Here is a 24,182-nt window from a genome sequence, read left to right as displayed (position 1 = left end):
CTAAGGGTAGGTGCTCTCTGAAACCCAGTCATTTGTCTCTGTCAACATCTGTTCCATGTTGCACTGAATCTTGCTGATCTCTGATCTTTTACATGCATCAGATTTCCTGGAGCTGAGATCTTCTAGCAGGTAGGTACAGCCAGACCAGTGTAGTGAAACCAGTTGTAACATCAGAGGCAGAAAAGTCCATCCAGATGTTTAGCAACTGCTGCTGTCTCTAATGTAGCTTTTTTTTCTTTTTCTAAGGCTGTGATTTCCTTATTAAAAACACTGAGAAAATCTGGAAAGTGATGTAAAATTACTTTTGGAAGAACTGTGACATAAAAACAATATTTATAAAGAAAATAATACATTTAAAAAACTCATTATTTTAAAGGCAATGCAAGTCTTTCTAATGCCCAAAAGTCTGAGGGTTTTAATATATTGAATTAGTCCAAATGAAACAAGGTGTCCCCAGTGACTTAAAGGTTTATTTATGCACATTAGCATAATAAACGTACCCAAGCAATATAGAATGATGCTCTTTATTTTGTATTATTCAGTTAGTTCAAGTGATAAACCTCAATTTCGATCTTTTTGTGTGTTTCCTTTTTTACTGAAGCAACACGAAGGGTAGAGACAGATGTATAATTAAGTGCACGTTTTGCAATCCCCAAAAAATCTGTTCTGTGGCAGCAAATGTTAATTCAAAATATTTTAAAAAAGGCGTGAACATTTAAATTATTATTCTGAGTTTGCTCAATACTATGGAAATCCATCATAAATATATGAATCATACTCCATATGTATTATTTAGTTCATCAGTGATACTGGTATCTAAAAAAAAAACCAGCATTTCCCACTTAATATTGGCAGTTATTGAATTTTAATTTGAAGGCAAAAATGCCTAATTATTGAATTAAAGTTTGCATGCTGTGAAGATTTGACTAATGGAAGTTCTAATTGGGGCTGCGTGTTAATTGACCCTTCTGCACAATGACCCACTTCATGTGCCTTTTTTTAAAGCGATGCCTATGTCTGTTCAAATCAGCTTTTCATTTTTGTGGTCTGCCTTAATCTGCTCCCTGCAATAAACTTGTTAAACAAGAATTGTACAAGTGATGCAGATTGTCAGACTTGGCAGAGGATGGAATGCTGCATCTCATTAGAAAATGAGTGTCTGGTACTCCTCCTACAACCACTGCCTTTAAGCACCAGCAGACACACATGAGGCTAACGAGGTTTAAAACAGCAGTCGTTCTCCCCCCCCCTTTAATATGTGTATCAATATAATCCACATAATAAGTAATTAGCTAAATTTCTGATCAATCTGTTCTCCTGTGATCTATTGGCTTGGCTGGGGTGTTCACTAAATGACTGCAGAGGAGTATTCTGCAGTCAGTATGACTTTGTAAATGGTTGCTATAGAAACCAAAAAGGCTTGTTACATTATAATACATTCAAAAAGTAATTCAGAGTTGTTTTTAAAAAAAAATGCTACACGTATTTTCTCATAGTGCAAACTGATTTATTTAAAACAAAAAAAAACACACGTAGGATATTGCTTGGTCGGCAGCTTTAAAATGCCTCACTACATCCAGTGAGTCCTTCTATACATAGCCTGCAGATACTATGCCTTAATATTTCCCCTTGTGTGTCACATTTGTGACTTTGGAGTCTGTGTATGAAGAAGTCGGTCTGCACTGAAGCATTTGCATCTACAAAGTATGGACAGCATTGCTTTGGCGATACATATTGCTGTGCTATAATTGTGAGAATAGCACTTTTGTATGCCCCATTTTTCATGATGGAGGAAAACAGTGCGGAAAATCCCTACCCAAGAGTAACGCAAGCCTCACATTTCTTCCTACTATTATTATTATCATTAGCGTGTATTGGTAAAGCACCAACATATGCCGCAGCGTGGTACAACGCGGGGTACAGAGATTTGATCATTACATAAACAGGATGGCACACAAGCAAGGACAACGCTGCACAAACAGACACACGAGGTAATAAGGGCCCTGCTCGTCGTAAGAGCTTACAATCTAGAGGATTCACACATATACTTGTGCCAACATGCAAATGTTACTGCGCCATAAGCTTCTCCCACTTGCTTTCCGAATCCTTAATACTGTCTCAGACATATAAGAAAATGGCACAAAATAAGATTAATACGTAGACGCCGGCTTTTGCAAATATATAGTGGCGCAAGTTGCATTGAAAAAAATCACTGTGCTAATATTTAAGGGATGATGCACAAACCCATTAGTGTGTAAATAAGAAGAGATAAAGAAATGTCCTAGGACTCGCGTTCCCGCGGCATGTCCTGAATTCTGCGCCAAGGTGAGATACGGTTTTTCACCTGCGGTTATTATTATTATTTTTTTTTTTTTTTTTTAAATGACTTGGCATTAATTTCCCTGGATAAAAGTGTGCGAGAAATTCAAGGAATCTGTTCTTCTGTATATTTCAGCTTAATTACGGCAGAAAAGAGCACGGTGCTTCAACACACACGCCTCCCCCGCTGATGCGCAAGACCCTTTTTCCGACCTGTGGCAGGCCCCTCTGTTAGTGAAATACACAAAAAACACAGCGCACAACGCTCATAGTGCATTAAAAATATATTAAAACAGTAAATCAATAAGGTAAGTATTGTGCGTACATCAATAAAATTCAAATAAACATGTTAGGGGTAAGTTACCCATACACCAACACTGTGGACCGGATCAGATGTCGTCAGCAGGAGCTGTTCCGTGATTCCGGGTTCCAGATGGATAAGTGGGGAGTCTTCTGTTAGTGAAAGGGTTAAGTGGCGGTGTTAGGGATGTTGATATCTGGGGCCCTTTCTTCCTGTTGTCTTGCTGATTTGTCGGGCTGGCCAGAACTTAGCGTTGCTGCCGCCTGCTATGAGGAAAGCCAATGAATGCGGTACTGAGAGAGTTAAACAATAAAACAAACACTGCGTGGGTTTATATAGGAAGCCGGGCAGCTCTCTTTCCTGTTGTTTTTTTTTAACGGCTTAACGCTCACAAATGTTTATTTTAACATCATTTCAGATCTATGTGGCACGCAATAATGGAACAAAATTGGTGCCAAAAAAACAGTTCTTCTTTTATCTTCTCGTTTTTCTAGTTTGACTATTTTAAGCAACAATAAAAAAAAAAAAAGCAACTTCTATATAATAGAAAAAAAAACTTATCGCCTAGCTAACAACTTTAACACCTTTTATACAGGGGCGTACGCATGTCGTGGTTGAAATGGCTTTTTTTTAATTTATTTTTTTAAAGTAGCACCGTGATTTAAAAGCAAACCTACATTTATTAAGTCATTATGTAATGCTCTGTAAACTTTACTTTATGAAGATTTACATCATGTTTATAATAAAATAAAATTAAAATATATATATATAAATATATACATATATTTATATATATATGAGAGAAATGGAGAGAGCCTGTCTACAATAAATAAATCCATTTTCTTGAAAATCAAAGTGGAAGTGTTTAAATAAAACAGTAGTGGGACTTCGGGCTTGTAAATAAGGTGTGTACACCAGTTTTGATATTTGGGGTATATAATAGGACAAGTCAGCGGAGAGTCCCACAATGCACACATTAAAATCAGTGTATTCAATTCTGTGTCTCTATGCGTCATTTTTAATCTGTTTACTGAGTGCAGGAAATAAAATCCTCCACATTTAGGTTAGTGCAAGCTCCATCCTAGTGTTAAACCAGGGGTGGGCAACTTCAGACTTCCTGGCCCACCTACAGGTCAGGTTTTCAGGATATCCCTGCTTCAGCACAGGTGACTCAATCAGTGGCTACCTGCTTCAGCACAGGTGGTGCAGTCTTCGACTGAGCCACTGATTGAGCCACCTGTGCTGAAGCAGGGAGCCACTGATTGAGCCACCTGTGCTGAAGCAGGGATTTCCTGAAAACCTGACCTGTTGGTGGCCCTTGAGTACTGAACAACCCTGGTGCAGAATTACACAGCCATCCAACGCCAAATAAGTTACTGATCGCTCACAAAATGGGAAATTACAATTGGTACTAGTCTGCCAATATAGCAGCGAACAATTACACCCACAGGTCACAATGCTATAGGGCCATTGTACCAACATCATATCTGAATTTGTATTCAGCGTCAAAGTTTCAGTGCTACAAAGTAGTACAAACTTTAATCAAATTTGCGTTGTATGTGGGAAGGTCATTATCTGACCTGAAATGTATGACGCTGAGGGGTAGAGCCTCAGAAGGTCGCTGCATTTCTAACATTCTGTTATCTCAATGTAACACATCGATATCCGTAATGCGTATCCCCAAAGGTGCCCAGTGTAACGCTGGCATTGTCCTTACAAATAACGTATCGATACATTTTAACGGACATTAGGCTTACTCATATGCAAATCATATGGTAATGAGCAGCTTACCTAACAGCGCAGACCCTCAGACCTCCGTTCCTGTTAGCGCATGGGAATAACGCTACAATATTTAGCACCTTCCAAAAGCTGCCGTTACTCACATCCAGACCCTGGTTATCATTGTGTTATTTCGTGGAATAACCTAAGAGAAATGTAACGAGTATAGGACTTAACCCTTTCATTACAAAAAGTTACACGTGTCATGCAAAGATGTATATTACGGATCATACAAATTTTTGAAACACACCATAAACTATATTATTGTTTTTAGTGATTACGGTGATATATTTGTGTGAACTAATATGGTATATAATGCAATAATGACTGTATAATGTATGGGTGTACAATAATGTATATCCATACATACCTCAATATAAATTATTTCATTTTTATTCATGTACAATTAAAATAAATGAAGGATGTTCTTCCTCCTGTCATTTTGATTGTACATAAATAAAAATGAAATATTAATTAATATTGGTGGGATATGTATGGATTTACACCCATACTTTATACAATCATTAAATACCATATAATTAAGTGAAAAAGATAATAAGTGTAAAAAGGATAAATTTCTCAATATTATAACAAGATTTGCATTATCTTTTGGTAAGGCACATGAAAACCTCCGTGAATAACGCAGCCGTAATAACGCGCTTAAAGTTTGATCCATGCGCATGCGCAGTTTATTATAGAACACGTCTCTGAGACACAAAAATCATTGTTAATAACACGACTACTTTGAAGAATGGACGTTATTTTTGCATCTCATTCGCTTTTATGATCCCCATTAAGAAAAATAACGTCCGGTCCCTATTTCAGGAACGACACATGATTAGGTAAAAATATACGGCCTTCTGAGATCTACCCCGTAGTTCGTTGTTTGAAATGAAATTTTACGCATTGCCTAATGTTGAATATCTGATTGACACAATTTAATTTTAAACAGAATTAGGTATAAAAATAGCCATACTGTAAAAATAATAAAATTTCCTAACCTAAGCAATAAATGATCAGCGCGGCTTCAAATACATTTTGGTTGAAACATAGCAACTTAATTCTGCACCAACCACATACACTGACTTTTTAGGATTTTCGCCAGGTTCAGCTCTGGGGAGGATTTTAAAGCAGGCTCCGCTTTTATTTACCGCACAGATACAAGTATTAACATCTGTGCGCCAAACGCCTTCCAATCCTGTTGGACAAAATATTTGAGTAAAATCATTTTTAACGTTTAAAGCGCACATTTGTAAAAATAACGTTAGTGCACAGGCGCACACAGGCGCACACAGGCGCACACAGGCGCAGTTAACATCGACATTGTTGTGCATCCAATTTAAGCCAAAAATGCTATTTGCAACAATTAGTAAATAGGCCTCAAAGGGAATAATTACGGAAGAGTTTTTCTTTTCTTTTTTCATTTTAACTGCTTCCCAGGTTCGCTCTGTGGTGCTTAATTTAAAAAAATAATGGTGATTTGGGGCAATGTAAAGCTTCTTAAGGACCAGTTCTTGCATTACAATTAAAAAAAAAAAAAAAAAAACAGTCAAGACTGCATTACATTTTGTCCCATACTCACCATAAAAAGCTCAAATTAGTTGCACTGGGAAGAATATCCAAATCTATAACTAATATATATATATATATATATATATATATATAGCTGCCATTGCCATGAGATATGGGGGGAGATGCATCAATGGAAAGAAAGTGTGAATAGGACTTTGTTTTGATGCATTGCTGCATTTTGTGCTTACGTTTGTGTCATTGGTAAGAATGTGCTTTTTACATGCAATGAAAATGTATAGGCAGAAATGTTTCCCACACATGGCAGATTTCTTTCCGTGCAAATACAAGGTAGAACTATTGATGCACAGAGATGCAGAATTTGATACATCTCGTTAGAATCTGTGTAACTCCTTCCAAACTCTTCCTATTGACTCCTTTTCCTACATGTTACTTTTATGTCTGAAGCACTTATTTGTATTATTTGTTATTTATATGATTGTCATGTGTATTACTGCTGTGAAGCACTATGTACATTAATGGCACTATATAAATACATACATACATACATACATACCCAAATCACAAGTTGACGATTTTGATACATTGCCATAAAGAGGAAAATTATGCCATTTGTGCCACGTTTGCTCCAAATTTGCCTTGATAAATCATTCCTACAGAGTTCACAATCAGGTCTAACATAATGACCAAATAGAAAGTTAGTTGCATCTTTTGATCAAAACATTATTCATCCCACTAACCCCGTCAAGGTAAACACTATTTTAGCACAATAAGTCTTATTGTCCTGTGCATTAAACATGACCGCTATAACAAGAGCTGGTAACAGGCTGGGACTGAACAACAAGGGAACATGTGGAATATGGGACAGTGCCCAAAGGGTTAAATGAATGAAGCATGCATGTTATCTGCAATTCAGTGCAATAAAACCTGGCAGAAACCAGAAATAAAATTCCCCCAGCATTATGAAGGAAACATTGTAAATGCACAAGCTCCTAAGTGAAAAGTAATATATATATATATATATATATATATATATATATATATATATATATATATATATATATATATATATATACACTATATATGTGTAACAGAAATAGCCGTGTTAGTCCAGTTGCGATAGTGCAGAATAAATGAGTACTAGTATCAGTATTACGTGATACCTTTTTTATTTGGACTAACAATTTGTGTGTGTGTGTATATATATATATATATATATATATATATATATATATATATATATATACACACACATTACACACAGTACACACTTCTGTTTCTGCCAGTCACAGACACTCACCATCGTCTCCTGTGGAGAGGAAACTTCAGACCACCATCATGACCAGAATTTCCTTAGTAAATCATATTCAGCAAAAATCAGACACATTTCAATATTTATTTTTCATTTTTGTCATTTTGACACATCTTACAAATAATTCTGCAGATCTGTAACCCCTTCACAAGCCTGCCATGAGGGTGCTTTGTGTACAAATTGTGTTCTATGTCGAAATAAATGTGTGTTGTGTTGCACACAGAAGTGGCACTTTGCACAGTCTAAATGTGTCACAGTTAGCCCAGCACAGCCCAGCACAACACAGCACAGCGCAGCACAGTGCAGCACAGCACAGCAGAGCACAGCCCAGCACAACACAGTGCAGCACAGCACATTGCAGCAGAGCACAGCGCAGCACAACACCGCGCAGCACAGCACAGCGCAGTGGAGCACAGCGCAGCGAAGCACAGCGCAGCACAGCAGAGCACAGCGCAGCCCAGCGCAGCACAGCGCAGCACAGCACAGTGCAGCGAAGCACAGTGCAGTGCAGCACAGCGCAGCACAGCACAGCACAGTGCAGCCTGCCTGTCCATGTCTTCCTGCGCTGTGTCCTTCCTGACTGCGTGGCACTTCACATTTCATCTGCTCAAAGCAGCGCCAACCCCGGCAAATGTCAGCATTCGGAGGGGGAAGAAGGAAAATGTAAATAAATAGCCGCCGCTTTTCCCAAATACAAAAAATAAACAAGCAGCTCAGCAAAATATATCAACGGGGTGATGTGTCAAATAGGACCATTTATCAAAATTTCCCAGGTGCAAAACAGCAGCAGAATTATTGCAGAAAGTATGCCACTTAAAGCAGTTGGCTTATTTTTCTTCCTATTAATACCACGCTGTTTTTCAGCCACAGTATCGCTCTATATTTTTGGACTTGTGTGACTTTGGTCAGTTACCCCGGCAAACATCGCCCGTCTGATAACTGCCGCAAATCGCTATTTCTAGTGCCCCAGTGAAATCGGTATTGCTTGCACCAATTTTGCACAAGAAAACCTTTACACTTCTATCCTACACACGTCCACACAGGGTCAGTTGTCATTTATATTAATGTTGATTTATTTATCGAATGTTTTACCAGGAAGTAATACATTGAGAGTTACCTCTCGTTTTCAGGTATGTCCTGGGCACAGAGTTATGATGACAAATACATAGTTACATTAAGTGAGCAGGGTTATACATTATATACAAGACATTGCATGCACAGTTAAAGAGAATATATGTAATAGGCGAATGTAACAGTTACAGACCAGATAAAAATGTGAGACCGCTTTAGTTTTGAAAGAACTTAGACTGGTGGCGGCTGTGAGAGTCTCCGGTAGACTGTTCCAGTTGTGGGGTGCACAGTAAGAGAAGGAGGAGCGGCGGATACATTGATGAACCTTAGGACCATGTTGGGATATGTTTGTTTTTTTACATAGCACTGACAATGTATGTACGTGTAGCACTGAACATAGATATATATTTTTTGTGGATACCCCTGCCCTGAACATCTCACGTTGGAGTCTGAAACACAAGGAGAGGAGGTGACTTGTGCAAGGTTACAAGGAGACTCGCCACTGGGATTGATACCACCATCACCTACTTCAGAGGCAGAAAGCTACTCCTTTAACCCAGGCTGCATCACGGTTTTCCTGCCCTTACACACATTAGTTATACAGATGTGCATAGGCTTTGGTAACTTGTGATGGAGTAACAATACAATGGCTCACAAAGGATATTAGAGTGTACAGAATATATACTGTGCATATGTATACATTTATTTATATAGCGCCATCCACGTACTGTACATAGCACTTCACAGCAATAATAAACATGATATAATACTATAACACATAATGGCAATAACCACTTCAGACATAAAAAGTAACAATAGGAACAGGAGTCGCTGCCCCGAAGAGCTTACAATCTACTTGGTAAGTAGGGAGAACTTACAGAGACAGTAGGAGGGTGTTCTGGTAAATGCGTCTGCAGGGGGCCAAGGTCAGTGCATATAAGATATATAATATCCTTTCAAATATGAAGAACTCACATGTTTATTTACTGTAAGTTATTGCAACCTCTGACAAATCTTTGCAGAAACAATGCGGCTACTAGGACTATGAAATCCCTCATGGCAGCGAAAGGGAAATCAAAGTTTCTTCTGTACCATATTATACCAGATGCCGCTGAGCGGCGGCGCGATCCGGTGACGTCACCCTCACGCTGCCGCTGAGCGGCATCTTGATTATACCAGGGAAACTGCAAAGCGGAGACAGGGAGGCGTGGTGGAGGCGTGGCCGTGAGCGGCTCGCCCTCATAGGCTGGAACCGCTCACATGACGCGCCGTCGCCAGCCAAGAACAAATATGAGGATCGCGCCAGTAGACCTCCGCCCTGCAGTTTCACGCGGCGTGCCCGCCGCAACAGATATAAGCGCTGTTATTGTTTTTTTATGTTGTTTTTCAAGCGTGCGGCGCTGCTACACACAGCGCGCGCACGTTTTTCTGTATAATCACGGCCTAATGACGGAAAAGCCTTCTGGGTGCAGGGCTGTTTTTCCGCTTTAGCATTGCAACACTCCGAAGATAAATAACCCCCACTGGGATAATTTCATTTGATAAACCAGTAGCTGCTACCTTTCTGCTTCAAAATGTGAATGTATTTAAGAGATAAAACAATATGCAGCAAAATTGTTCTGAATAATTGTACTTAGGCGACTAATGCCATACAGCGCAGTGCCTCCTGCTTTCTGAACCACTTAACCAGCTCATTTCCGTCAGTTGCAGTGTAAAATTCAGGCTTTAGGTGCAATGGTAAGAAAGCAGGTTTCTCCACACAAATCTGCCCCAGAAGCAGGACCCTGTGGGGGTCTTTGCTTTCTGTTAATCTCGGTAGCTAAATAGATTTTCCTTTTCAGGTTTTCTTGGGCCACAAACTGAGATTGTAAGAAACGGTTAAAGGATTTTCAGATGGTACCCAACTCTTCTTCGGTGGAAACTGCCCATCTGAATAAGATACGTCTGTGGTCATGAAAATGTATGTGTAACATGTAAGAACGTTGATGCCTGGTCCCACGATAGATGTTGCAGCTTGTAAAACATCTAATGAAATAAACTTGTTAACTTTCCAAACCAAAGACAAAGAAGAGAAGGAACTGATTTCCAGCTAGGAAACATGAAGCAGTCAAAAGTGCCTTCAAAATGTAGCGGCCTGTGTCTGATTTGAAGAAATGTTAAACCAGTTAAATATTGGGGTGAAGTTATTTTGAGAGGATTTTTAGTAAGGTTTATACAGTATTTAGAATTGTTTAAAAGAATGTGACATAGCTGTACAGTGTAACATCAACAAAAAGGAGCATCTTTGTAAGCAAACACAAAGCAGCTCTGTATAAAGTATTTGCTAAAAGTTCTTTTCGTCGCAAAAGTGATGCACAGGAGAGAAGCAAATTCACACGTCTTGGTGCGCCAGTGTATACACAGATTTTCATGCGTTGTGTGGTGTATGCATCAACTTTTGTTCACTAACAAAAAAAAGGATGCGAAGGGGTGGAGCTGGAGGTTTAAGGTGACGCACAATGAATGTGTCAAAATTGTCCATGTTTTTCTGGCCGTAAAATACAAATGCCGCTTTACCACCTATGAGATCCGGCTGAAGACCAATCTTCCTATTTTTAAGTTGAAGGAGTCTTGTGTTAGAAGAAGATACAGTTTGGAAGTACAAATGGAAGTAGACGCAAATGGAAGTAGACGCAAATACAAATGGAAGTAGACGCAAACCATTCTCAGTGCATTCATATGTGTGACCACGACGCACGCCATGCAGAGAATAAGAGGAGACAGGTTTAAGCACATGGATAATGACAGCAACATGTGCCACTAATGAGTTTAGGTGAGGAATTGATTTCCGGCTCAACGCACCTTCTCAATTAAAAATAAAATATAAAAATGATGTTTTTTTATATATAATGTATTCACGCTAGGAGGCAAATGTATTAAGGCAATGGTGGTGCAGATCTTAATACATATGCCTCTAAGGGACCTAATTATAGAAGTCTTCCAAAGTGTAATCTGGGGCAGAATTGGAGTACCAGATTCACCAAATGAAATAATTCCCATTAAAAACAATATCATTTTCTCCTTTAAGAAATCTGCAGCAATTTGTTTCTGCCGGTGTTGCTGCACTGTTGAAGTTTTTGTATATATGGTATTTATAAAAAGTCTCTTTGCTGCTAAACCAGTACAATGCTGGTGCAAGAAAACGGCATTTATAAAACGCCTGCTGTGGCTGTGGATGTTATATCCCACAAAGTGCTTCTAACCACACAACTCAAAACAAATGATATGTTGACATGTATCTGCGACAGATAAGTAGCTTGTTTAAATGCATTTCTTACATGGATGCAGGAATGTACAGTATTCCAAGTCATACTCCCCTGAGGCTGACACATAGAAGGTGGAAAATAGGGACAGAATTTGATAAAATGATGTATCTATGTTTCTATATCTTTATTTATATAGCACCTACCAGGTACATAGCGTTTCACAATACATGTAGCATAATATTATAACACATAATGGGAATAAGCGCTTCAGACATAAAACAATAGGAATAGGAGTCCCTGCCCCAAAGAGCTTACAATCTAATATGTGGGTCATTTAAATCCAGAGTAAGCTTCAATAGTTCTCCCCAAAACGATGCACGTGATGGTAACGAGGTGGAAACCATCTGGATAAGTTGTGGTCTATTTATCAAAGTCTCTGCAGAATTGTAGCAAAAACACTGAATTCAATTCCTCACACAAAATAAACACTGAATTTGCATTGAAAGCAATAGCATTATTTGCTTTGAAAAATCTGGTGGCATGCCTTTGCAGTCACTAGACTGATACATATTCCCCTATTCATGAATTTTGTTTCAATATAGGTCCATTGGATGCCTTAAAGCTGCAGACCAAGCAATATCCTACATGTGTGGGTTTTTTTTTAAATCACTTCTGTACTATAAGAAAATACTTGTAGCATTTTTTTTAAACTCTGAATTATATTTTTATGAATTAGAATGTAACAAACATTTTTTTTGTTTCTATAGCAACCATTTACAAAGTCACATACCCTTCCTCTTCTGAAACAGGCTCTGGCACACCCAATTTTGAGACCAGCCCTCTCTCTCTAGCAGTGCACCAATTGTATCTAGTGACTGCCTGGTCACATGATTTTCCCCACAGATCTTTGCATCTTTGGTCCTCTTCTGCTGCACTGAAAGCCATTTAGTGAACCCCCGAGCCGAATCTTCACCGATCGATCACAGGAGAACGGATTGATCGGCAACTTAGCTAATTACTTATCATTATGTGGATGGTATTGATGCCCATATTAAAGGGGGGAGAATAAAATAAAATAAAACAGCAACTTGGACGGCTGCTTTAATACACTGCCCTAGGTGCACAAAGGATTAGAAATGTGTAACTAGATGTACAACTATTAAAGTATATTAGTTTGCACTTGACTTTGACACAGATGGCGATGTGGAGGAGATCGTCTGATGGACGCAGACAAACTGAGGAAAAGCGACTGATTTAGCAATGGAAAAGATCCCATTGATTTCCATAGGAACATTTTTCCTGGCGAGTCTGGCGTTTTTTTATCTGGTTTTGCAACCGGAAGCTTTTGATTAATGACCCCCCCCCGCCCCATATTTCGCTATCTTCTACAATAAATATATATAATCGCACCCTGCCTGTATAACCAATTCCCAAGTTGCCCGCTGAGACAAATGGGGCAATAGAATTGAAAAATACTTTAATGCGCTGATGTTTAGACATCCAGGTTCAAAACAAGCATCAAAAATGGCACAAAGGGAGCTAGTTACTGGTTCACACCCACACGCTGACGCTTGATCCTATGTTACACAACATAAGCAGTGCGCTAGCCTCTAATTTATGTTTCAACTAATAAATGCAATCCTACCTTTAATTGTTGCCAGGAATTTATGGGGCTTATCTAACACATTGGAGAATAATGACCCAATATCACCATCTGGGAGGTGACAGCCAACAAAACGTGCTGAGAATAGGTGTGAACTTTCATTCATTATATAACTATTATGTGCTTTTTAATTGCTGCGACTGCAAAACTGTAGACACGCCCCTAAACACGCCCCTTTCCCATGATATAAATAGCTTGATGTTGCTAGGAGCGCGCGGCACATAAGCGCAGAGGCCCGCGCATTAACGCGGCTTCACAAATCGGCGCCCGCACACGTGCAAGGATTTTCAGTCTGGTTTCTGGGATCTGGCCCCTTTGTCCCTCTGGTACAGAGCTCCCTGCCTGCATTTATTTATACTCCACCATCTGGCATGGGTGACCTTCTCCTGTCCTCAAGGGCCACTAGCAGGTCAGGTTTTCAGGATATCCCTGCTTCAGCACAGGTGGCTCGATCAGTGGCTCAGTCAAAGACTGAGTCGAAGACAGTCGAAGTTGAAGACTGAGACACTGATTGAGCCACCTGTGCTGAAGCAGGGATATCCTTAAAACCTGGCCTGTTGGTGGCCTTTGAGGACTGGTGTTGGCCACTCCTGATCTATTGCTTTAAATTAGATTTCTTTTGTGTTATAACACAGGTGCTAGTTTTGGCCCAGTTTTGCATTTGAGACACTTTAACCTGGTACTGTACATAGGCATCCTATAAAGCAGGGGTGCGCAAACTGGGGGGCGCAAGAATTTCTAGGGGGACGCGGCAGTTACAGAGGCGTGAGGCCTCCGTAACTCACTTACCTGCTCTCTGCCGACGCTTCAGCGACACGTTGCCATGACACCGCAGGCTCATCTGACGTGACACGTCGCCATGACAACGGGCGTCAAATGATGCGGCGGGGTCACGTGACGTCACATGACCCGCGGCAACATTTGACACCGGGCCCTTGAAGAAGGGGCGCGAGCGCTGCGGCTGCCAGGCAGGGGGGGGGGCGCATCTCAGGCAGTTTGCGCTCCCCTGCTATAAAGCAGCGGTCTTAAACTCAGCTCTCAAGGGCCACCAACAGGGCAGGTTTTACGGCTATCCCTGCTTCAGCACAGGTGGCTCAATCAGTGGCTCAGTCTTCGATGTCGACTGTCTTCGAGTTAGTCTTTGATTGAGCCACTGATTGAGCCGCCTGTACCGAAGCAGGGATATCCATAAAACCTGGCCTGTTGGTGGCTCTTGAGTGCTGCGTTTGAGACCCTGCATTAAGTGTCCGTCCTACATATCTTTTGCAAAGAAATGATATACATTGAAAAATAAGATGCCTTTCTTTTTTTTTTATCAAATAATTAATCCCACTTCTTTTAATAGGAGATCGTTTTCTTTGTTTAAAAGCTGTTCTGCTTTTAAACCACTGTAATACCAGTTTGCAGCAGTGACACACAAATAAATTGCCCACCTCATGCACCTTTACATGATGTAAAATAAAGATATTTTTTAGTGTTTACAGTATCGATTTGTGCAATTTTATAACTCACTTGAGCAGTTAATAGATCAATGCATTAATAAAGAAATTATATACAATCAAACTATACACTAGACAGCACCATTGCTTTATTTCTGCAAATATTACATATTTAATTAAATTGAGGTGCCTGTTGCAAAGAAAATGCAATGCTCCTATCCAGATGGAGTATAGGGGGAAAAACATGATATACTCACTGTATACAAAGAAAAGCAAGTCTTCAAACTATATTAGTGTTAATATGTTGTGTGAGTGCTAAAGATCATCATTTTATAAATAAAATGTATGTATACATAATAATTTGAGCTATTTGAGTAATTAGAATTAAATAGATGAATGTAATAACTTTGAGATCTAATTAGATAGTGAAGGTTGGGGGTATTTTTAGGGTGTAAGTGTCCTGGCTGAACTTGATTTCGTATGTGAAACAGTCCCAATCATTTTCCTATTCTGCAGATTATATACACTAGCTCTGTGGTATAAGATTTTAAACTTCTTTTTATACAATTTCCTCTTGAAAACAAGCCAAAAAATAATAATCCCAACGTTAACCCTTAAAACCTCTAGGAGTTAAAACGAATTAAAAAAAAAAAAGAAAAGATTGTCAAGAGATTTAAACTACTATCAAACAACATTCAATTAGCGAAATATATTATTAGATCGTGTTAATTAAGATTAGATCATAGATGTAAGGCAAGGCACTGTTACATACGTGTGTGTGTGTGTGTGTGTGTGTGTGTGTGTGTGTGTGTGTGTGTGTGTGTGTGTGTGTGTGTGTGTACACAGTATAGATATAGCATACAGGATAGATAGATAGATAGATAGATAGATAGATAGATAGATAGATAGATAGATAGATAGATAGATAGATAGATAGATAGATAGACACATGTATATAATTATCTGATGATTTTATGCTTGAAATAATATAACTGCTTTTGGTGGAAGATATTAGTACTCATTACTTTCACAGAGCAGTGTTAACCCTTTCATGGCATGTGTGTGTGTATATCTATATATATATATATAGACAGACAGACAGACAGATAATGTATGCTTGATATAATATAACTGCTGTGTGTAGAAGGTATTAGTACACAGAGTAGTGTTAACCCTTTCAGTGCATGTGTGTGAGTATATCTATATATATATATAGACAGACAGACAGACAGACAGACAGACAGACAGACAGACAGACAGACAGAGAGAGAGAGAGAGAGAGAGAGAGAGAGAGAGAGAGAGAGAGAGAGAGAGAGAGAGAGAGAGAGAGAAATAGATAGATAGATAGATAGATAGATAGATAGATAGATAGATAGATAGATAGATAGATAGATAGATAGATAGATAGATAGATAGACAGATAATGTATGCTTGATATAATATAACTGCTGTTGGTAGAAGGTATTAGTACACAGTACAGTAGTGTTAACCCTTTCAGTGAGGGTGTATGTGTTGGAGCTCTGTGAATTGGTCACAGTCACGTCGGTTGTCTCTGGTCTTCTCCTCCTGTGTTGGCTCTGGCAGACCCTCCTCCTGTCCCACTCGGGCTGTGCTGCAGTATTTGGAGACGTCACTCAGTGGGGGCACTATCCACTCCCTCACACCTCTTCTGCCTTTACTTGCTTTCTCCAGCCTCTAGGAAAGAATTAACTGAAGAACCTCTTTAGTTCTCCCTGCACCCTTTAAGAAATGTATTTAATGCCTCAGCCTTGAATCACTGAAAGTGGGATTATTCCGTCTGCCAATGAAGACACGCGTGATGAGTGGGATCAGGGCGATGCTGTTGTCTGGGAGGCACTGGAAGGAGTTTAATGTTGATCTGCAATAACAGATATATTTACTAACTAAACAGCGGTAATCTGCATTTTAGCGTGCCTTGCCTTTTGGATTATTTGGCTATTTGCCTAACAAAAATGATCAGGACCTGTGCTCTGATTTGTAGAATTTAATGTGGATTCTTTCATTTCTTCTCCAAGAGAAAAACATACCGAGTAGGGGATATATACAGTGCATAGGAACAAGTAATATGTAAGTGTCATTGAATCTATTGAAGAAGTGACCTGCGGTGTATGAGTGTATGAGGTTGTATTCTTGCTCAAGGTACAAATATGATATGCACATGTTGATAAAGCCACATTGCAAGACATTGTGTAACCACGAACTAGGACAGGAACTGTGGCTCCAACAAAATATGTTTTCATCCTTCATTTAACCCAGATTAAATCCTTTTTTTTTTTTTTTGGTTACTTCTTTAAAGGGCTTTTCTCCTGCTCCTCTAACAGAAGCACATGGGACTTTTTTTGTACCGAAATCACACACTGTAACCTTTGCAGCGTTTAGAAAGAAATCAGAAGACTTTTACAAGTCGAAAGCTTCAGAAAAGGCAGCCAGCAAGAATCAGCAGGATTAGGGCATGCCTGTGAGTAGATCTTGTCAAAGAAATCTGGTCATCCCAGAAGCAGAGTTATATTTGCAAGCATCTATCTGAACACTGCACACAACTCACTCCCACATCTCCAGGAGTCTTGCAGTGGGTGCCCTTACCAGTGGGAGAGTTTGATGCATCTGCTCCTGCTTCCTATATTTTGATTTGATTGTAAGTCAAATCCCATGATTCGCGAATCCAGGAAAGGTTGGGTTTATTATGCCAGTGTTATTGTCACTATCCCCCAATAATCGAGATGAAGGAGAAGTCCAAGAATGCAGCCAAGACGAGAAGGGAGAAGGAGAATGGGGAGTTCTATGAGCTGGCCAAGCTGCTGCCTCTGCCCTCTGCCATCACTTCCCAGCTAGACAAGGCTTCCATCATCAGGCTGACCACCAGCTATCTGAAAATGAGAGCGGTGTTTCCAGACGGTGAGTGACTTTATACCACTCAGGAAAGGCTGTTAACCTCTTTGCAGCCAGTTGCAGAAATTACTCATTATTTATTCCCCATTTGGTTTCTTGATGAATAAATTGTAGGTGAAAGGATGCCTAGAATTATTCAAATCCACTATTCTTGTCTTTAACAAGAAGTCCTCATTAGAAGCATTGTGGCCATAAATCATAATTAATATGTAGTTACATTATATTTATTCAATTGTTAGTATACATTTGCATTTTTGCAGATATGAGTATTATAATTAGGCGTGGTTACCTTATTTGCAACGTGGTGTATACTGTATACAATTACATTAATTGTAGCACATTGGTGGATATTATTAGAAATTATTTACAGGCATGTAGAGTACATATATATTATTTGCAGCATTTATTTTGCTGTGAACAGGCAGGGGCAGGCAGCGTGCGAATTATTATATACATTTGTGTGTGTTTGTGTGTATATATATATATATTTTATATAATATCGTACATTAAACGATAAACACATTAGAAATTAATTGTAATTGATATTTAGAGTGTATTCAGCTTCTTTATATCAAGTAATCAAAATCCTGGAGAAAAACTGAGAAGCGGTTTAATAATGTCATAATACACAACTTAATTGGGTGGTAATTTAAAGGGTAATGATTTAAAGTGAAATATGTGTCTGTGGCACGGGTCAGGAATAGCGTGCTAAGTGAATTATTGCTGGGCTAGGTAACCACACATCGCTTACACTGAATCCCTATTGCCTGTTTCTTCCACCTCATTTCTAACAGATTTCCCTGCTGAATTCCTACAGTTCACTTTTCTCAAACTGGTATAAATTCACTCTAATGACTGTATATAAATACACAAATGAGCTTTTAAGTTCCCCAGTCTTACATGTGTGCAATAGTATACAGAATAAGTGAGAACAGAAAATATTACACTACAATAACCCATCCATATTAAGTGATAACCGCAGCTCGTTGCCTTTGCTAAGAGATCCTTTATTAAGAGGAATTGTGACACTAGATGATAGGAAAATGTCTTTTATATGAAGCAAATGTCCAGAATACATATAATATATTAAAGGAAATCTGCATTCAAATCCTGCTGTGCTGAAACAAATTGTTGGACTTAATCATACCCAAACGTAATTAAGAAGATGTGTTTTAATATTTTGCTTAAATCATTGCTTCCTTACATATACTAGAAGGCTTTAAAAAGTGTTGAAAATCCCCTTTGTAATTATTTTATGTCACTTTTAAAATCAGTCTACACATGGATGGAACATACAGAACTTGTGAGCAGAAAACACTTTCCATAGAGAATTCTATTCAAAGCACTGTGACCTCCAGAGCCTTGTTCTTATTTTCTGGCATTTCCTCTGTAAGGTTGCAAACTCCTAATTAAAATGTGAATAGTACCCACTGTGTGTTAGTAAATTGGCATAAACTTGTATATTTACATTAGGTGTACATACAGTATACATCTGCGTTTGTGCGTGTGTGTATATATAAATAACACAGCACACACATACAGAGTATATATATATATATATAATATATATATATAATATATATATAATATATATACACAGTATATATATATATATCGGAAATCGCCGTGCTAATCCAGTTGTGATAGTGCAGAATAAATGACTTCTTCAGCATTAGGTGATACCAGTACTGATAAACCAGTATTGCCGACCTGAGGAAGAGAGATCTCTCGAAAGCTTATCCTATGACATAAATTGTTATTCCAAATAAAAAAGGTATCACCTAATATATATATATATATATATATATAAAGTATACATTACCGCATAGCAGCAAAAAGGAGACAGCACTCAGGTGAATGAAAATAAATGTATTAAATACAGCACAAAACGTCTATGCGGTAATGTATACTTTTATTATTTATATGGGACATGCACCTATTCATTATTGAATTTATATTGTAGTGCCAGTGATTCTTTATCATATATATATATATATATATATATATATATATATATATATATATATATATATATATATATATATATATATATATATATATATATATATATATATATATATCTATCTATATATATATATATATGTACTGTGTTAGCCGAGCTTAATAAACAAAAATGAATAGACGATACACAGAACGGTATCATCTATTCATTTTTTATTTTATATATATATATATATATATATATATATATATATATATATATATATATATATATAATGGGTGTGTGTCTGTGTGTCTGTGTGTCTGTGTGTGTGTGTGTGTGTGTGCTGTTTGCAGTACTTTATATGTTTGCTTCTGAAAACAGGAATCTAGACTATAAAACAACATATAAAACACAGAATGTTGCACATATTTAAAATAACCTTTACAATGTAAATACATTATTGCTGCAATAAAAATATATGTCGTCCTTCAGCTCACCAGTAATGTCTAAAAATGTTGCATATGCAAATAGTTTTTTTTTTAAGCATAATATAGTTTCCTACGAGCACACAGGTTTGTTTTCCCAACCTCCAGTGATGTGCATTGACTTGTGCAGTTGTGACCCATTAAATTAAATCCTGTTAATGTTCTCCAGGTAGTTAAATAACCTAAAATCCCTCTTTTGTGCTATGTTTCATCCATCTTTAGATAATTTAGGATTCAAATTAAGGTTCTAAAATATAGACAATTCTGATCATTTCGCTCTGGAAAAAAATATTAAAGCCTCATACATATTGCACTTAAAAATGTGATAACAATTTATAGTTTTTATGTTTAAATACTTACTTTTTTATTGTTAACCAATTACAGTACAATTGATTGCGTACAATTTTCTTCACAAATCGCCGTCACGTTTTCCTGTAATTAAGCTTAATGATTAGGTATAATTAAAACAGGTTGGCACATTTATTTTTACATGTACTTGAAATTTGAATATGTTGGCACACTTGTACTTGTTTTAAAAGGAATATACTACAGGTGAAGAAGTTTCCAAAAGTTAACCCTCTTATTAAACATATTAGCATTTTCTCCCAAGCTAAACTGTATTGTAGGATTAAAGGTGCTATCAAAATTAAACCATTTTGGACTTTTCTTTGTGTTTATTGATGTAATAAATTAAAAACTGAACGATTTTTTTAAACAAAATCTAATTCCATAAAAATGTATTTGCGAGCATCTATTATGAATAAAGTGAATAAAATCTGCATTCACACTAAACTTGCAATTGATTCAAGGCAACTGTGAATTGTCAGTCCATAGCTGTACTTGTAATTAATTAAATGCAATTGTCCCAATCTAAAACTGACATTTATAATGTCTGATGAAAACTAAGGACTGGATAATGATGAATGGAAACGTTGTGTCCCCCACCCATTAAAAACTAAAGTTACTAATTGCATATTGATTAAAACATCAGCATATATTAACTCTACCAGTTCTTGTCACACGTTTATAGGTTCTGAGATGTTTGTGTTAGAAAAAGCTTATTTGGAATGATATAATAATACAATACAACTGTCCAGACTAAGATGTGTTTGGGAATGTCAGCCCTAGCAAATCTAATAAGATTTCATTGGTTTATGTATTTAAAAGAAGGACTTTAACTTATGTGTACATATAAATAATGGGAGGGTTGCGTACAAAAAAAACTACAGTGTGTCCACAATATAGGAAATAATTCCAGGTTTAGCAGGGGCACATCGCGTTGGAAAGGGCGGGGGTGTTTCTTTGATAAATGTCTATAGTTACAATGCCATTATTATTTATGTTAAATCGGTCTAGGTGTGAAACATCCCAGCGCACATACACATACATTCCCACTATCATTATAAACCGCATCAATTGGGATCGTCTGAAAAACTAGTGCCCTGCCATTAAATCACTGGCTTAACGTGTAGGACATTTTTCACTTCTCTAATTAAAATATGTAGTAGTTCCTGTATGTAAAGTTGTATTAGAAGCAGGTTACAGACATTGGATAGAAGTAGCTGCAGGAACATAAGCCTCCTGGGGAAATGCAGTGTGTTCAATGTGCAGAATCTGCCTGGTAACCTGTTCCTGTGGGGGACACGGTAACATGCGCGGGGGTCACTGCACTTGTGCACGGGTTTTTAGAAGAGGGTTTAAATGGGTTTCCATCAGTGAGAATACGAATACTGAATAGCAACAACTATCTGGTGGTCATATCAAGATTTACCCATGATGCACTCGTTTTTGTGTTGGTGCACTTTGTGAATAGCGATGTGTGTGTGTGTGTGTAATATATATAATATATATATATACATACACACACACACACAAATCACTATTCACAAAGTGCACCAACACAAAAGTGTGTGTGTGTGTGTGTGTGTGTGTGTGTGTGTGTGTGTGTGTGTGTAATATATATATATATATATATATATATATATACATACACACACACACACACACACACAAACACACACCACTATTCACAAAGTGCACAAACACAAAAATGTGTGTGTGTTTATATATATACACAACTATATAATACAAAACAGCTATCTGTGAGTGGGTTAACTGGCTTTGCATCTGATCCCAGGCTGTGTTTAAAGCTGTGTTTAAAACAGTGAGCATTGGCTTAAGGGTTCCATGTAATAATTGGTTTAAGGCAAAGGGTGGCACTATGTGCTCATTTGCATGTCATTTCCCAGAATCCCTTGCTGCAGTGGAAGCACTGTATGCTCGGTGATAATGGTGAAAAGCAGGGTTGCAGACCCATCTAAGATATGTGAATGTGCTCACAAGTAATATATATATATATATATAGTGCAGAATATATGTATACATTTTAAGTTATGGTGGGTGAAATAGGCGACAAACCTCCACCTATATATAGAGATATAGATATGCATACATATACATACACACATCTGAGGAAGGCCCCCTGGGGACTGAAAGTCAGACCTGGACTCCCTTGTTATGGTATAAATAAACTTTTTATCATTTGGATTTTCCTGTGCTGGTGTATATTCTCCCTTTGAGCACTATAAGGAGATTAATATACAGACAGACAGATAGAAGATGAATACGTAGGCTAAGTCGATATTTCTCTCTTATACACAATGCTAAAGATGTTTACATATATACTGTCACTATTCCAAAAAGTGCACATCTGACATTTAACCTGACACACTTGTACATACGGTAGCACTATAGTCTGTCCTGTTTGCTGCTGACTGGTGTATACATGAATACCCAGGCAGGGCACGTTAATAACTTTCTTATCTTCCCTTCTCATTAGTGTCCATCATTAGCATGTAACCGGACTCCTGCACATGACTGGATCTGTCAGGGGGGTGATATATTTGTACCTTTCTGACAGTCCGGTTCTGGACTCGGTGTACAGCCTGACTTTCCACTGCCTGAGTAACACCACCCCCCCCCCGGCCCCCCCCTGTTATTACTCACAAGTCACAAGGAGAATGTGTGTGGGGGGATGGAATGAGTTCTTTTCTCATGGTGATACTTATTTTTGTTGTGTAAAATAATGATTTCTCTTCACTTTTGCTGTGACCATCCTAAATGATATCCCCTCCAAAACAGCGCAACCTTCCCCCAATATGGGAATACATGTTTGTATGCAGTAAAATAAGGATTACATTAAGTAAACCATACAGCAGTCAGGAATAAAGAGGGAAAGAGACGCACATCTTAACAAAATTAAGTGATATATGTTTCATTATTTTTAAACACACACACACACACACACACACACACACACACACACACACACACACACTCACACACAAACATATATACACACACATATACATACATATATACATATATATTTGTGTGTGCATATGTGTCCAATTATACTTGGATATTGGAACAATTAAACAAAGAAACGGCAAAATATCTGAAAAAGAGACATTATTAAGCATACAATCTTTGAATAATCCCCTGGCACCCGCTTGAATTTTACACCATTTGGTTGTTAGTTACAAACTTAGTTTCCATATAGACATCTTCAGCTATGTCTGATGTAACCATTCCAAATTCCAACACCAAATGCAATTGCTGTACAATGCTTAGGAAACTAGCAAACATTAAATTACAGGGTGTGCATTTGTAACAACTCAGTAGCAAAAGTGCTACTGTTTATCTCTTTAATCTACTTTGTTCTATAGTAAATACAATCCCCCTCCCCCAACCACCAATTCTGCATTGTAACACTGGGAATATTGAAGAGAGAAAGTTGTCCTCCAGTTTTTGCCAAATGTAAAATATCTCAAATCTTCCAAGATCTGGTATTGTCAAAAATACACATTTAATCAACTGATTTCATATTCCTGCTGTGAACTCCTGGTGATCGTGTAAGCATTCAGCAGTGGGTGTATTGCAGGCTGAATCAGTCACTTGTTCTGTGCTGGTTCTGCCAGTGATCTGGCAGTACATTGCCAAATGATGTAAACGTCCTTACATATGTGCAATAAAAATTACTTTAGCAAATGCCTTAGAGAAAATGAGGTTAAATATAGTCTCACAGCTGCAATACTGGAACACAAAATAGCCCCAGATTTACCAAAGAGGTTCCTATTAAAACAGTGGGATATTTTGATAAATCTGGGGCTATTGACCCCAG

The 24,182-nt window shown here is 38.0% G+C and overlaps 1 protein-coding gene across 4 annotated transcripts in view; it reads left to right on the top strand.

The window, feature by feature from the left end:
• Positions 1-16,308: 16,308 nt before the first annotated feature.
• SIM2 (SIM bHLH transcription factor 2) overlaps positions 16,309-24,182 on the top strand; it is a 97,110-nt gene continuing 89,236 nt past the window's right edge. For all 4 annotated transcript variants that reach the window (XM_075593782.1, XM_075593784.1, XM_075593781.1 and 1 more), the window contains exon 1: positions 16,309-17,575. In XM_075593782.1, the coding sequence (XP_075449897.1) occupies positions 17,401-17,575 (175 nt within the window). In that variant the 5' untranslated portion in view covers positions 16,309-17,400. The remainder of the gene's footprint in view (positions 17,576-24,182) is intronic.

The sequence above is a fragment of the Ascaphus truei genome, chromosome 3 (assembly GCF_040206685.1).
Source record: "Ascaphus truei isolate aAscTru1 chromosome 3, aAscTru1.hap1, whole genome shotgun sequence".
NCBI classification, from domain to species: domain Eukaryota; kingdom Metazoa; phylum Chordata; class Amphibia; order Anura; family Ascaphidae; genus Ascaphus; species Ascaphus truei.
This window is presented reverse-complemented; position numbering and strand designations above follow the sequence as displayed.